The 16,102-nt window shown below is 36.1% G+C and overlaps 1 protein-coding gene and 1 long non-coding RNA gene across 2 annotated transcripts; both read left to right on the top strand.

The window, feature by feature from the left end:
• Window positions 1–5,577: 5,577 nt before the first annotated feature.
• On the top strand, window positions 5,578–7,252 carry LOC117323613 (prestalk D11 protein-like). Its single transcript, XM_033878931.1, has 2 exons — window positions 5,578–6,122; window positions 6,198–7,252. Exons 1-2 carry the CDS (start codon window positions 5,617–5,619, stop codon window positions 6,652–6,654), a joined length of 963 nt encoding a protein of 320 aa, XP_033734822.1. The 5' UTR covers window positions 5,578–5,616; the 3' UTR covers window positions 6,655–7,252.
• Window positions 7,253–13,644: 6,392 nt separating this feature from the next.
• Window positions 13,645–15,611, top strand: LOC117323614. Its single transcript, XR_004531775.1, has 2 exons — window positions 13,645–13,868; window positions 15,069–15,611. It is a non-coding gene; the product is annotated as an uncharacterized LOC117323614 (long non-coding RNA).
• The last annotated feature ends 491 nt before the right edge of the window (window positions 15,612–16,102 follow it).

The raw sequence follows: 16,102 nt of genomic DNA, 5'->3' as shown, positions 1-16,102 counted from the left end.
TTCCTGTCATATCACTTCCTTGGCACAACGCCATCCATTCCAGGTCGTGTTTCCCACCTACATCATTTATGATCTACTTGATATCCATACGTTAAATATAGAATCGTGTTTGACTGAAATCAAATTGACATCGATACTGGTTTCATGATGTGTCTCTGCTATTTCCTGTACGTCACTTCCTGATCAAGCTTCCCATCATTAATACACGTGTATGTCGATGATTGTCTTTGAACAAGCTATGGTAGGTCTCAGTAGGGACATTTTTCAACCAGTTGATGATTGTGGAACTGAAAAATGCCTTCGACTTTGTCGATAAGCTCAACCACAGCGATGACAGCTTAAAACGAGTGTATCTTGCATTAAAATACTCTGGAAAACTTCGTGATTAATTTCATCCAAACGAAAAACATGGTAGTTTCTACTCTTATGAATAAACAGTACATAAAACCTGAACAACTCTTCTCATTCAAACAACGACTATAAATCGGTTTGTTACGCAACATCTTTGTTAATATCAGAAATCGATTAAAATAATTCCTCTAAACTCATAAACGAGAAAAAACATTTTGTATTGGTTGTAGTACGCTGCCCTGCTTTATTGTTGGATGCTGTTTCCTTGGTACATATATACACCATAATAAGGTTATTATAACCAATCGTTTACAGTCAGATTATTGCTGTAGTGGTCATAATGCGCTGTCGTACTTTCTGTATACCCTATAATCTCGACAATATGTATGAAAAGAAAATAGGCCAGCTTTGAAACATGCCGTACTTTAAAGTAAGCATTGGATTCATTGTAGTGAAATATATCTCGAAAATAAACTTTGTGTCGTGTTGACATTTGTAATTAACCCTCCGCTGATTTTTTTTTGTATAAACGAAACCCCATTAGCAAACATATATATTACCAAATACATCCATGCATGTACTTATAACTGATTTAAACCGAATAAAATATATATCAACTAATAACACTTAATCAAGTTAAGCATGCTTTTTTTCGAATGTTTTATAATGATGAGTATGTAGACTTATCAATATCAACAGTTGGTGATTATAAAATATAGGTTAGTTAGTATGTTATAAAACATAAATAGACATAGTTACGGTTAAGTGTTTAGGTATAGTAACTGTTTTTCCAATCAGAAGTTGTTGTGGTTCGATGTTTTCTGATAAAATGAGAGTATAATTGGATACAGTATATGCAAACAGACTGATTTTCTGAAGTAAATTGTACGGAGAATTAAAATATGGCAGTGCAATTGTAATATATAATACATATGATGTTGGTTTACCCAGTTGAATACGACAGGGTCTGTTGTCTTTGAAATAGACCACAATATCGTTTCATGTGTATATTGAACAGTGTTTCTATTTAAGTAGTTAATCACAACTAATCAAAACAAATAACAAAAAACAAAACAAAAAATACAATAAATTATAAAGGTTTCTTTTCTTCTTGTTTTTGGTGGGTTTTTTTCATTAAAAATATATTGATTTGTATGCAACAAGGTTACAACCCAATGTGTTATCAGCAATGCAAGGGAGGTAACTTTTGTTAACATTGGAAAAAATATTACTGAAAGGAAACAGAAACAAGATCAGAAATTGCCCGGTATACTACGGGAAAATGAAATCATGTGTTACAAAACGTAATTATGGTGTAATTTAAAGATAGGGTACCACTTTGATGTCTCTTAAAATTTCATCCGTGTACGTTAAGTACCCTCGTATGTAATTTCGGGAGGCATCCTTCTGATAGCACGTCATATTGGACATAACTAATTCATGGTAAAGAGGGTACAATCAGTAATTTGTTGTATATATTACAAACTACAGTGTATGGCAAACGAATGAAAATGGCGGTTCGTTTGCATAGACAAATTATATAAAGTAAGCATATCTCATAATTGTGGAAAATATATGGTTAAATTCAAATCCAATATTATCCGAAATATAAACTTACTATTAAAATACCATAATATTTCATTAATACGACACGTTTCACTTCAGTAATTCTGTATAGATTAATCGATACCGGGCAACTGACTTTTATAAATATGTGATGAATTTACTATTGAATCTGCATGTTTTACTTTCAATGGGGGTAGCTTTCATTTTACCACACCTTCCGCATTCGATCGAAGGTTTTACACGTAGTTGTAACACAATTAAATATCCGCGTTGGTTTTACAGGTAATGTGTTACCGATAAGGCATAGTCTTAGAATATCATTTTTAGTGAAATCCACTCGTTCTGCACCAGGAGATTACCAAACATCTGTATAACGGTTGATCGAGTAAGGCTGTAATGAGAAACGGGAATTTCAAGTGACTGTAAGATTAATCGCCTTCATTTAAACCTACTATACGATATCGTGTACACACGAGAGACAGTAGTGAACAATTACCGATTTAAATTCCGTCAGCACCATTGGTGTGTTATAACCGTTAAACCTAACCGATGCCCAGCCTTGACAACCGTCACATACCCAACAAACATTATACCATTGATTTGGACAGCGGTTGGCTACCATTTACTAAACGGACATACGCCGTTCAATAACCCGAAAGTACACTGGAAGAAGGCGGCGATTATGGGATTCTGGGATCAACTCAAGACTTCGCTTCGCTATTGGCATTTCAAATGGGAGTTATATAGCCAGTTATACGTCTTGGACAAGGAAGAAAAGCCATGGTTCTGTATCCTTTTGCTTTTTGGTCATAGTCAAAGTGCTACCCGTGTCACGTTCATTGGCTAATTAGAATATATTGAACCGTGTAGCCTGACTCACCTGTGGACACTATAACGTTGTATCTGTGTAACGCGGATAACTTAACTCTTATTATCTTATTGACCCCAAAAACGTGGGTAAGTTAACTATAAAGTGTTGTCCTTGTAACGTGGTTAAGTTGACTATAATGTGTTGTCAGTGTAACGTGGGTAAGTTAACTTTAAGGTGTTGTCCGTGTAACGTGGTTAAGTTAACTATAAGGTGTTGTCCGTGTAACGTGGGTAAGTTAACTTTAATGTGTTGTCTGTGTAGCGTGGGTAAGTTAACTATAAGGTGTTGTCCTTGTAACGTGGGTAAGTTAACTATAAGGTGTTGTCCTTGTAACGTGGGTAAGTTAACTATAAGGTGTTGTCCGTGTAGCGTGGGTAAGTTAACTATAAGGTGTTGTCCGTGTAACGTGGTTAAGTTAACTTTAATGTGTTGTCTGTGTAGCGTGGGTAAGTTAACTATAAGGTGTTGTCTGTGTAGCGTGGGTAAGTTAACTATAATGTGTTGTCCGTGTAACGTGGGTAAGTTAACTATAAGGTGTTGTCCGTGTAACGTGGGTAAGTTAACTATAAGGTGTTGTCCGTGTAACGTGGGTAAGTTAACTATAAGGTGTTGTCCGTGTAACGTGGGTAAGTTAACTATAATGTGTTGTCCGTGTAACGTGGGTAAGTTAACTATAATGTGTTGTCCGTGTAACGTGGGTAAGTTAACTATAAGATGTTGTCCGTGTAACGTGGGTAAGTTAACTATAATGTGTTGTCCGTGTAACGTGGGTAAGTTAACTATAATGTGTTGTCCGTGTAACGTGGGTAAGTTAACTATAAGGTGTTGTCCGTGTAACGTGGGTAAGTTAACTATAAGGTGTTGTCCGTGTAACGTGGTTAAGTTAACTATAAGATGTTGTCCGTGTAACGTGGGTAAGTTAATTATAAGGTGTTGTCCGTGTAACGTGGGTAAGTTAACTATAAGGTGTTGTCCGTGTAACGTGGGTAAGTTAACTTTAATGTGTTGTCTGTGTAGCGTGGGTAAGTTAACTATAAGGTGTTGTCCCGTGTAACGTGGGTAAGTTAACTAAGAAGTGTTTGTCCCGTGGTAACGTGGGTAAGTAACTATAAGGGCTGTCATGAACGTGGTTAAGTTAAGCTATACAGGTTTTGTCAGTGTAACCCGGGTTTGGGGTAAGTTAACCAAAGTGTTGTCTCGTGTAACGGGGTAAGTTAACTATAAGGTGTTTGTCCGTGTCGTGGTTAGTTAACTATAAGGTGTTGTCCGGTAACGTGGGTAAATTTAACTTTAATGTGTTTGTCTGTTTAGCGTGGGTAAGTTAACTAAATGTTGTCCGTGAAACGTTGAGGTAAGTTAACTATAAGTGTGTTGTCCGTGTAACGTGGTAAGTTACCTTTAATGTGTTGTCTGTGTAGCGTGGGTTAAGTTACTATAAAGTGTTGCCGTGAACGGGTAAATTTTAATAAAGGGGTTGCGGGGAACGGGGTAGTTAAATTTAATGGTTGCTGTTACGTGGTAAATTAAATTTATGGTTGTCGTTAGGGGGGGTAAGTTAATATAATGTTGCCTTTTAACTGGGGAATTAAACTTTAGTGTTGTCCTTGGGGAGGTGGGTAAGTTAACTTAATGTTTTGCTGTGGGGTGGTAAATTAACTTTAAAAAGGGGTCCGGTAAGTGGGGGAAATTAACTTTAAAATGTTGTCGTTAGGGGGTAAGTAACATAAGGGTTTTTGTCCGTGTAAGGGGTAAGTTTAAATATAATTTGTCGTGTACGTGGGTTTTGTTAACTATAAATTTTTGCCCCCGTAAAATGGGAAATTAACTTAATTTTTTGTCTGTAAAAGTTTGGTAATTTAAATTAAATGTTGTCCTTGTAAAGGGGTAAGTTAACATAAGTGTTCCTGTTACGTGGGTAAGTAACTATAAGGGTTGTCCGTGTAACGTGGGTAAGTTAACTATAAGATGTTGTCTGTGTAACGTGGGTAAGTTAACTATAAGGTGTTGTCCGTGTAACGTGGGTAAGTTAACTATAAGGTGTTGTCTGTGTAGCGTGGGTAAGTTAACTATAAGGTGTTGTCCGTGTAACGTGGGTAAGTTAACTATAAGATGTTGTCCGTGTAACGTGGGTAAGTTAACTATAAGGTGTTGTCCGTGTAACGTGGTAAGTTAACTATAAGGTGTTGTCCGTGTAACGTGGGTAAGTTAACTATAAGGTGTTGTCCGTGTAGCGTGGGTAAGTTAACTATAAGGTGTTGTCTGTGTAGCGTGGGTAAGTTAACTATAAGGTGTTGTCCGTGTAACGTGGGTAAGTTAACTTTAATGTGTTGTCCGTGTAGCGTGGGTAAGTTAACTATAAGGTGTTGTCCGTGTAACGTGGGTAAGTTAACTATAAGGTGTTGTCCGTGTAACGTGGGTAAGTTAACTATAAGGTGTTGTCCGTGTAACGTGGGTAAGTTAACTATAAGGTGTTGTCCGTGTAACGTGGGTAAGTTAACTATAATGTGTTGTCTGTGTAGCGTGGGTAAGTTAACTATAATGTGTTGTCCTTGTTACGTGGGGTAAGTTAACTATAAGGTGTTGTCCGTGTAACGAGGGTAAGTTAACTATAATGTGTTGTCTGTGTAGCGTGGGTAAGTTAACTATAAGGTGTTGTCCGTGTAACGTGGTTAAGTTAACTATAATGTGTTGTCCGTGTAACGTGGGTAAGTTAACTATAAGGTGTTGTCCGTGTAACGTGGGTAAGTTAACTATAATGTGTTGTCCGTGTAACGTGGGTAAGTTAAACTATAAGGTGTTGTCCGTGTAACGTGGGTAAGTTAACTATAATGTGTTGTCCGTGTAACGTGGGTAAGTTAACTATAAGGTATTGTCCGTGTAACGTGGGTAAGTTAACTATAAGGTGTTGTCCGTGTAACGTGGGTAAGTTAACTATAAGGTGTTGTCCGTGTAACGTGGGTAAGTTAACTATAAGGTGTTGTCCGTGTAACGTGGGTAAGTTAACTATAAGGTGTTGTCCGTGTAACGTGGGTAAGTTAACTATAATGTGTTGTCTGTGTAACGTGGGTAAGTTAACTATAAGGTGTTGTCCGTGTAACGTGGGTAAGTTAACTATAAGGTGTTGTCTGTGTAATGTGGGTAAGTTAACTATAAGGTGTTGTCCGTGTAACGTGGGTAAGTTAACTATAAGGTGTTGTCTGTGTAACGTGGGTAAGTTAACTATAAGGTGTTGTCCGTGTAACGTGGGTAAGTTAACTATAAGGTGTTGTCCGTGTAACGTGGGTAAGTTAACTATAAGGTGTTGTCCGTGTAACGTGGGTAAGTTAACTATAAGGTGTTGTCCGTGTACAACGAGGGTAAGTTAACTATAATGGTGTTGTCTGTGTAGCGTGGGTAAGTTAACTATAAGGTGTTGTCCGTGTAACGTGGGTAAGTTAACTATAAGGTGTTGTCCGTGTAACGTGGGTAAGTTAACTATAATGTGTTGTCCGTGTAACGTGGGTAAGTTAACTATAATGTGTTGTCTGTGTAACGTGGGTAAGTTAACTATAAGGTGTTGTCCGTGTAACGAGGGTAAGTTAACTATAAGGTGTTGTCCGTGTAACGAGGGTAAGTTAACTATAAGGTGTTGTCCGTGTAACGAGGGTAAGTTAACTATAAGGTGTTGTCCGTGTAACGAGGGTAAGTTAACTATAAGGTGTTGTCCGTGTAACGAGGGTAAGTTAACTATAAGGTGTTGTCCGTGTAACGTGGGTAAGTTAACTTTAATGTGTTGTCCGTGTAACGTGCGTATGTTAACTATAAGGTGTTGTCCGTGTAACGTGGGTAAGTTAACTATAATGTGTTGTCCGTGTAACGTGGGGTAAGTTAACTATAAGGTGTTGTCCGTGTAACGTGGGTAAGTTAACTATAAGGTGTTGTCCGTGTAACGTGGGTAAGTTAACTATAAGGTGTTGTCCGTGTAACGTGGGTAAGTTAACTATAAGGTGTTGTCCGTGTAACGTGGGTAAGTTAACTATAAGGTGTTGTCCGTGTAACGTGGGTAAGTTAACTATAAGGTGTTGTCCGTGTAACGTGGGTAAGTTAACTATAATGGTGTCCGTGTAACGTGGGTAAGTTAACTATAAGGTGTTGTCCGTGTAACGTGGGTAAGTTAACTATAATGTGTTGTCTGTGTAACGTGGGTAAGTTAACTATAATGTTGTCCGTGTAACGTGGGTAAGTTAACTATAAGGTGTTGTCCGTGTAACGTGGGTAAGTTAACTTTAATGTGTTGTCTGTATAACGTTGGTAAGTTAACTATAAGGTGTTGTCCGTGTAACGTGGGTAAGTTAACTATAATGTGTTGTCCGTGTAACGTGGTTAAGTTAACTATAATGTTGTCCGTGTAACGTGGGTAAGTTAACTTTAAAGTGTTGTCCGTGTAACGTGGGTAAGTTAACTATAAGGTGTTGTCCGTGTAACATTGGTAAGTTAACTATAAGATGTTGTTAGTATAACGTGGGTAAGTTAACTACAAGGTGTTGTCTGTATTACGAGGGCAAGTTAACTATAATGTGTTGTCTGTGTAGCGTGGGTAAGTTAACTATCAGGTGTTGTCCGTGTAACGTGGGTAAGTTAACTTTAATGTGTTGTCTGTGTAGCGTGGGTAAGTTAACTATAAGGTGTTGTCCGTGTAGCGTAGGTAAGTTAACTATAAGGTGTTTGTCCGTGTAACGTGGGTAAGTTAACTTTAATGTGTTGTCTGTATAGCGTGGGTAAGTTAACTATAAGGTGTTGTCCGTGTAACGTGGTTAAGTTAACTATAAGGTGTTGTCCGTGTAACGTGGTTAAGTTAACTATACGATGTTGTCCGTGTAACGTGGGTAAGTTAACTATAATGTGTTGTCCGTGTAACGTGGGTAAGTTAACTATAAGGTGTTGTCTGTGTAGCGTGGGTAAGTTAACTATAAAGTTTTGTCCGTGTAGCGTGGGTAAGTTAACTATAAGGTGTTGTCCGTGTAACGTGGGTAAGTTAACTTTAATGTGTTGTCTGTGTAGCGTGGGTAAGTTAACTATAATGTGTTGTCCGTGTAACGAGGGTAAGTTAACTATAATGTGTTGTCCGTGTAGCGTGGTTAAGTTAACTTTAATGTGTTGTCTGTGTAGCGTGGGTAAGTTAACTATAAGGTGTTGTCCGTGTAACGAGGGTAAGTTAACTATAATGTGTTGTCCGTGTAACGTGGGTAAGTTAACTATAAAGTGTTGTCCGTGAAACGTGGGTAAGTTAACTATAAGGTGTTGTCCGTGTAACGTGGGTAAGTTAACTATAAAGTGTTGTCCGTGTAACGAGGGTAAGTTAACTATAATGTGTTGTCCGTGTAACGTGGGTAAGTTAGCTATAAGGTGTTGTCTGTGTAACGTGGTTAAGTTAACTTTAATGTGTTGTCTGTGTAGCGTGGTTAAGTTAACTATAATGTGTTGTCCGTGTAACGAGGGTAAGTTAACTATAATGTGTTTTCTGTGTAGCGTGGGTAAGTTAACTATAAGGTGTTGTCCGTGTAACGTGGGGTAAGTTAACTTAGTTACTTAGTGAATTTAAGTGTCAGTATTCAGAACCGACATGTGCATGTATTTAACAGATAACTCTAATTCAAAAACCAATTACAAAGACAACATCTAATCAGATATTGTATATAGCTAAAAGTAAATACATGAGTGAATAAGTTAGCATCCCCTAGTTGCCAATTAATTAGGATAATGCATAATTAGATATAATTTGGAACAGGATTTCAATCAAAACAAACAAACATTATGTTAATATTATCTTTACAGCATACTATCCAGCAGGCTGTATATTTTAAAGAAGGTGTTGGTAAAGAAAAAGAATTGTAATTCCTAGAAATAAATCTTAATTTGGTAAGGACATAGTGCTGTCTAAATGTTTATGATTACAAGTAGCCTATCCTTCCGAAACACGTGGTCTGTCTCCTCTTGTCCTTTTTCGAGAGTTTCTCTTTGAATATGCAAATTGTTAATATTTTGCCCATATTTGGTAAATGATATTATACGGTCTCTCTTACAGATAGGTATTATGTGTCGTTGTATAAATCTTTGATTGCGGAAAACCTTGTCGTCATTGTTCAGGTCGAAGTCTTGAGTGAAGTGACGTATCCTATGTACAACTATTATTCCTTAACGAGTGTGCCAGATCTTATTTTATTTGCCATACTGGCCCTATTCCTGTACGGTTCAATCAACTATCTTCCTCCATACATCACAGCGATAGGGAACGCGCAGTATGTATTCCGGACAGACGCAGAAGCTACGCACAACGAAATGTGAAGACATTGAACGTATATAGTGCATACTAATGCTGTAATGTATGGAAGACTAATGTACCTCTCCGAAATGCCTGTCGAAGAATGAGCTGTATATTCTACAAAGGGCGGAAGGTTCAGAACTATAAATCTGTCGAATGAAGAAATACTTACTCTACAAAGGGCGGATGGTCTTAAGCTATACGTCTGTCGAAGGAAGAACTACATATTCTATAAATGGCGGATGGTCACAAGCTATACATCTGTCGAAGAAAGAACTAAATATTCTATAAATGGCGGATGGTCACAAGCTATACATCCGTCGAAGAAAGAACTACATATTCTATAAATGGCGGATCGGTAGAACTTTAAGAATTAAGTATGCTACAAAGGACAGAGGATTTCGAACTACATCACGGTCTGGAAAAAGATCGAAGGAGAACTACGTACTTCTACAAAGGGCATATGATCTAGAACTAAAATACTGTCGACGAAGGACTACGTATTCTATAAAAGGATCTTTAACTAAATAACATGTGTTCTAGAACTATGAGCATGTTGAAGGATTACAGTTCGAAAAAAACGACATATTCTGCAAAGGAAGAACAGTTTTGAAGTGGATTACCATTGTTGTATTCTTGTGCTAAGAATGAGAATTTTTTTTGGCTTGGCGATATTGAAAACAGAACATATATTAACATATCTTGTAAATAGTTCAAACATTATATTTATTACAAATATCCTAGTAATTTATTATTACATACAGGGTAACAATGTTAAAAGCTATATCAGTTTCAGACAAGCAGATTCAGCATAATAAAACAGTTGTATGTGTGCGTTAATCAAAGTGATGTATGTGCATGTGTGTAGAAGGAAGTTTATACTTAAAGTTTATTTATATTTGTGAGCGAGTTGATTTGTGTATACGGGTAGTTTTGTATGTACAAGTTAATTTGTATATACGGGTAGAGATTTGTATGTACAAGTTAATTTGTGTATACTGGTAGTTTTGTATGTAAGTTAATTTGTATATTCGGGTAGAGATTTGTATGTACAAGTTAATTTGTGTATACGGGTAGAGATTTGTATGTACAAGTTAATTTGTATATACGGGTAGAGATTTGTATGTACAAGTTAATCTGTGTATTCGGGTAGAGATTTGTATGTACAAGTTAATTTGTGTATACGGGTAGAGATTTGTATGTACAAGTTAATTTGTATATTCGGGTAGAGATTTGTATGTACAAGTTAATTTGTGTATACGGGTAGAGATTTGTATGTACAAGTTAATTTGTATATACGGGTAGAGATTTGTATGTATAAGTTAATTTGTGTATACGGGTAGAGATTTGTATGTACAAGTTAATTTGTATATACGGGTAGAGATTTGTATGTACAAGTTCGTTTTTATCTGAAGTTGCCGAGTGCTGGCACCTTTTAAATATGTATGTCGATATGTTAAGAAATCAAATCTATATACACGCAATGATTTTCTTTAACGTTAAATGTAAATATAAATAGCCTGTATTCAATGGGACATATCATGTGGCTCACTATATTTGTTTGTCTCTTGTTGACATACGTCCACTAACGTTTCTAGTAGAAACATGTGCCATCATACATCATACGAGGGTTGATTGATAAGTTGTGAGCCTCGTGTTGAAGGATTGAGGTCCTCAATGATGTTCTTTTTAAGTCCTATTATTCTCTGACTATATAGGGCCGTGTATTCTAGGACTGGTCTCATTTGGTTAGTTCATATTGACGAGGTAGCACTATAAAATAAACAAGACAAGCGGCTTTTGCAAAATGGACTACATCGGCTAGGGTAAGGGTGAAAGAGTCTGTCCATTCACGATTGTGGCTTGAAATTGATTGAGCATCCACATTATTCACCTGATCTCGCTCCATCAGACTTTCATCTATTTCTAAAACTGAAAATAGCTATTCCAGGCCCCCTAAGCCTAACGTGCAGTGAATGACCACTGAACAGGAAAGAAAATGAGTTCTATAAAAGTGGCATTGGGGCCCTTAAACACCGCTGGAAAAGTGTATAGATACTGAAGGGGATAATGTTGAAAAATAATACATTGTACAATATGCCCGGCAAAATTCAAATCCTTCAATATGAGGCTCACCGCATATCAATCAGCCCTCGTGCGTCCTGGTAGTATTCTTGTTTGTGTAAGAAACTAACTAATGTTTCTACGTGAGATACCGTCCATCCAGAGACATACAGTATATATATATATATGTCTCTGGTCCATCATAGTCATGTATTACGTTTGTAAATGTCACTTATATATCACATCTCTGGATTGATATACCTGTAAGGTCATAATATGATGTGTTCAAAATACCATACAAAAACGCTCATAACTTATTTATTTGTATTCTAAATACAGTAGTATATTATTGTTATTACATCTATTATGTACACAAGTATAGTTTTATTTAACTTCTTATTTTGTGCAATTTTCTGAATAAATTATATTTTATACGGAACAAAATAATGGATAGAGTCTGTTGTTAATGACTTTTTGTGGTAAAGGAAATCAAAAGTTATGCTACCCCATCTGACGCTGACATTGAAACCCCCTGTCGACTGTCAAGTGATTTGTACATATCGCCGACTAGCTATATATATAAAGGCATTTCCATGAATGGACTTGTAAACTACGGTGAGGGTAGATATAATATATTACAACTATAACAGAATATATCATGAGGGTAGATATAATATATTACAACTATAACAGAGTATATCATGAGGGTAGATATAATATATTACAACTATAACAGAGTATATCATGAGGGTAGATATAATATATTACTTTGTCTTTTATACAGTCTACGTGTGTATTTTATACAGTCCACGTGTCTTTTATACAGACTAAGTGTGTCTTTTATACAGTCTATAAACGAAACCCCATTAGCAAACATATATATTACCAAATACATCCATGCATGTACTTATAACTGATTTAAACCGAATAAAATATATATCAACTAATAACACTTAATCAAGTTAAGCATGCTTTTTTTTCGAATGTTTTATAATGATGAGTATGTAGACTTATCAATATCAACAGTTGATGATTATAAAATATAGGTTAGTTAGTATGTTATAAAACATAAATAGACATAGTTACGGTTAAGTGTTTAGGTATAGTAACTGTTTTTCCAATCAGAAGTTGTTGTGGTTCGATGTTTTCTGATAAAATGAGAGTATAATTGGATACAGTCACGGTTTATATGCAAACAGACTGATTTTCTGAAGTAAATTGTACGGAGAATTAAAATATGGCAGTGCAATTGTAATATATAATACATATGATGTTGGTTTACCCAGTTGAATAAGACAAAATCTGTTGTCTTTGAAATAGACCACAATATCGTTTCATGTGTATATTGAACAGTGTTTCTATTTAAGTAGTTAATCACAACTAATCAAAACAAATAACAAAAAACAAAACAAAAAATACAATAAATTATAAAGGTTTCTTTTCTTCTTGTTTTTTGGTGGGTTTTTTTCATTAAAAATATATTGATTTGTATGCAACAATGTTACAACCCAATGTGTTATCAGCAATGCAAGGGAGGTAACTTTTGTTAACATTGGAAAAAATATTACTGAAAGGAAACAGAAACACGATCAGAAATTGCCTGGTTGGCTACGGGAAAATGAAATCATGTGTTAAAAAATCTAAAGATGGAGTGTAATTTAAAGATTGGGTACCACTTTGTCTCTAAAAATTTCATCCATGTACATTAAGTACCCTCAGTTACTCAATTTCGGGAGGCATCCTTCTGATAGTACGTCATATTGGACATAACTAATTCATGGTAAAGAGGGTACAATCAGTAATTTGTTGTATATATTACAAACTACAGTGTATGGCAAACGAATGAAAATGGCGGTTCGTTTGTATAGACAAATTATATAAAGTAAGTATATCTCATAATTGTGGAAAATATATGGTTAAATTCAAATCCAATATTATCCGAAATATAAACTTACTATTAAAATACCATACTATTTCATTAATACGACACGTTTCACTTCAGTAATTCTGTATAGATTAATCGATACCGGGCAACTGACTTTTATAAATATGTGATGAATTTACTATTGAATCTGTATGTTTTACTTTCAATGGGGGTAGCTTTCATTTTACCGCACATTCCACATTCGATCGAAGGTTTTACACGTAGTTGTAACACAATTAAATATCCGCGTTGGTTTTACAGGTAATGTGTTACCGATAAGGCTTAGTCTTAGAATATCATTTTTAGTGAAATCCACTCGTTCTGCACCAGGAGATTACCAAACATCTGTATAACGGTTGATCGAGTAAGTCTGTAATGTGAAACGGGTATGGCAAGTGACTGTAAGGTTAATCGCCTTTATTTGTATTGTGTGTAGGTTGTCCATTTAAACCTACTATACGATATCGTGTACACACGAGAGACAGTAGTGAACAATTACCGATTTAAATTCCGTCAGCACCATTGGTGTGTTATAACCGTTAAACCTAACCAATGCCCAGCCTTGACAACCGTCACATACCCAACAAACATTAGACCATTGATTTGGACAGCGGTGGGCTACCATTTACTAAACGGACACACGCCGTTCAATAACCCGAAAGTACACTGGAAGAAGGCGGCGATTATGGGAACCTGGGATCAACTCAAGACTTCGCTTCGCTATTGGCATTTCAAATGGGAGTTATATAGCCAGTTATACATCTTGGACAAGGAAGAAAAGTCATGGTTCTGTATCCTTTTGGTTTTTGGTCATATTCGAAGTGCTACCCGTGTCACGTTCATTCGCTACTTAGAATATATTGAACCGTGTAGCCTGACTCACCTATGGACAGTATAACGTTGTATCTGTGTAACGCGGATAAGTTAACTCTTATTGACTCCAAAACGCGGGTAAGTTAACTATAAGGTGTTGTCCGTGTAACGTGGTTAAGTTAACTATAAGGTGTTGTCTGTGTAACGTGGTTAAGTTAACTATAATTTGTTGTCCGTGTAACGTGGGTAAGTTAACTATAAGGTGTTGTCCTTGTAACGTGGTTAAGTTAACTATAAGGTGTTGTCATTGTAACGTTGGCAAGTTAACTATAAGGTGTTGTCCGTGTAACGTTGGCAAGTTAACTATAAGGTATTGTCCGTGTAACGTTGGCAAGTTAACTATAAGGTGTTGTCCGTGTAACGTGGGTAAGTTAACTATAAGTTGTTGTCCGTGTAACGTGGGTAAGTTAACTATAAGGTGTTGTCCGTGTAACGTGGTTAAGTTAACTATAAGGTAGTGTCCGTGTAATGTGGGTAAGTTAACTTAGTGGCTTAGTGAATTTAAGTGTCAGTATTCAGAACCGATATGTGCATGAATTTAACGGATAACTCTAATTCAAAAACCAATTTCAAAGACAACATCTAATCAGATATTGTATATAGCTAAAAATAAATACATGGGTGAATAAATTAGCATCCCTTAGTTGCCAATTAATTAGGATAATGCATAATTAGATATAATTTGGAACAGGATTTCAATAAAAAAAACACAAAGATTATGTTAATATTATTTTTACAGCATACTGCCCAGCAGGCTGTATGTTTTAAAGAAGGTGCTGGATTAAAGAAGAATAATTGTAATTCCTAGAAATAAATCTTAATTTGGTAAGGACATAGTGTTGTCTAAATGTTTATAATTACAAGGTGCGTATCCTTCCGAAACACCTGGTCTTTCTCATATTGTACTTTTTCGAGAGTTTCTCTTTGAATATGCAAATTGTTAAAATTTTGCCCATATTTGGTAAATTTTGAGATGATATTACGGTCTCTCTTACAGATAGGTATTATATGTTGTTGTATATATCTTTGTTGTCGGAAAACCTTGCAATGTTCAGTACGAAGTCTTGAGTGAAGTGACGTGTGCTGTGTACAACTGTTATCCTTAACGAGTGTGCCAGATCTAATTTTATTTGCCATAGTGGCCCTATTCCTGTGGGGTTCAATCAACTACCTTCCTCCATACATCACAGCGATAGGGAACGCGCAGTATGTATTCCGGACAGACGCAGAAGTTACGCACAACGAAATGTGAAGACATTGAATGGGTAGTGCATACTGATGCTGTATACGTAATGGATGGGAGGCTAAGGGAACTCTCCGAAAAACCTGTCGAAGAATGAGCTGTATATTCTACAAAGGGCGGATGGTTTAGAACTATAAATCTGTCGAATGAAGAAATACTTAAGTTTCTCTACAAAGGGCGGATGGTCTCGAACTGTTAATCTGTCGAATGAAGAAATACTTACTCTACAAAGGGCGGATGGTCTCGAACTGTAAATCTGTCGAATGAAGAAATACTTACTCTACAAAGGACAGATGGTCACAAACTATAAATCTGTTGAAGAAAGAACTACATATTCTATAAATGGCGGATTGGTAGGACTTTAAGAATTAAGTATGCTACAAAGGACAGAGTGTTTCAAACTACATCACAGTCTGGGAGAAGATCGAAGGAGAACTACGTACATAATCTACAAAGGGTATATGGTATAGAACTAAAATACTGTCGACGAAGAACTACTTATTCTATAAAAGGATCTTTAACTATAAATATGTCGAAGGAAAACTACGTATTCTACAGATAGCAGGTGTTCTAGAACTATGAACATGTTGAAGAATTACTGAAAACAGATCGCAGATAAACGACATGTTCTGCAAAGGAAGAACAGTTTTGAAGTGGATTGCCATTGTTGTATTCTTGTGCTAAGAATGTGAATATTTACTTTGGCTTGGCGATATTGAAAACATAACATATATTAACATATCATCTTGTAAATAGTTCAAACATTATATTTATTTAAAATATCCTAGTAATTTAATATAACATACAGAGTAACAATGTTAAAAGCTATATCAGTATCAGGCAAGCAGATTCAGCATAATAAAACAGTTGTATATGTGCGTTAATTAAGGTGATTTATGTGTATGTGTG

Source organism: Pecten maximus, chromosome 3, assembly GCF_902652985.1.
Source record: "Pecten maximus chromosome 3, xPecMax1.1, whole genome shotgun sequence".
Classification (NCBI taxonomy): domain Eukaryota; kingdom Metazoa; phylum Mollusca; class Bivalvia; order Pectinida; family Pectinidae; genus Pecten; species Pecten maximus.
This window is presented reverse-complemented; position numbering and strand designations above follow the sequence as displayed.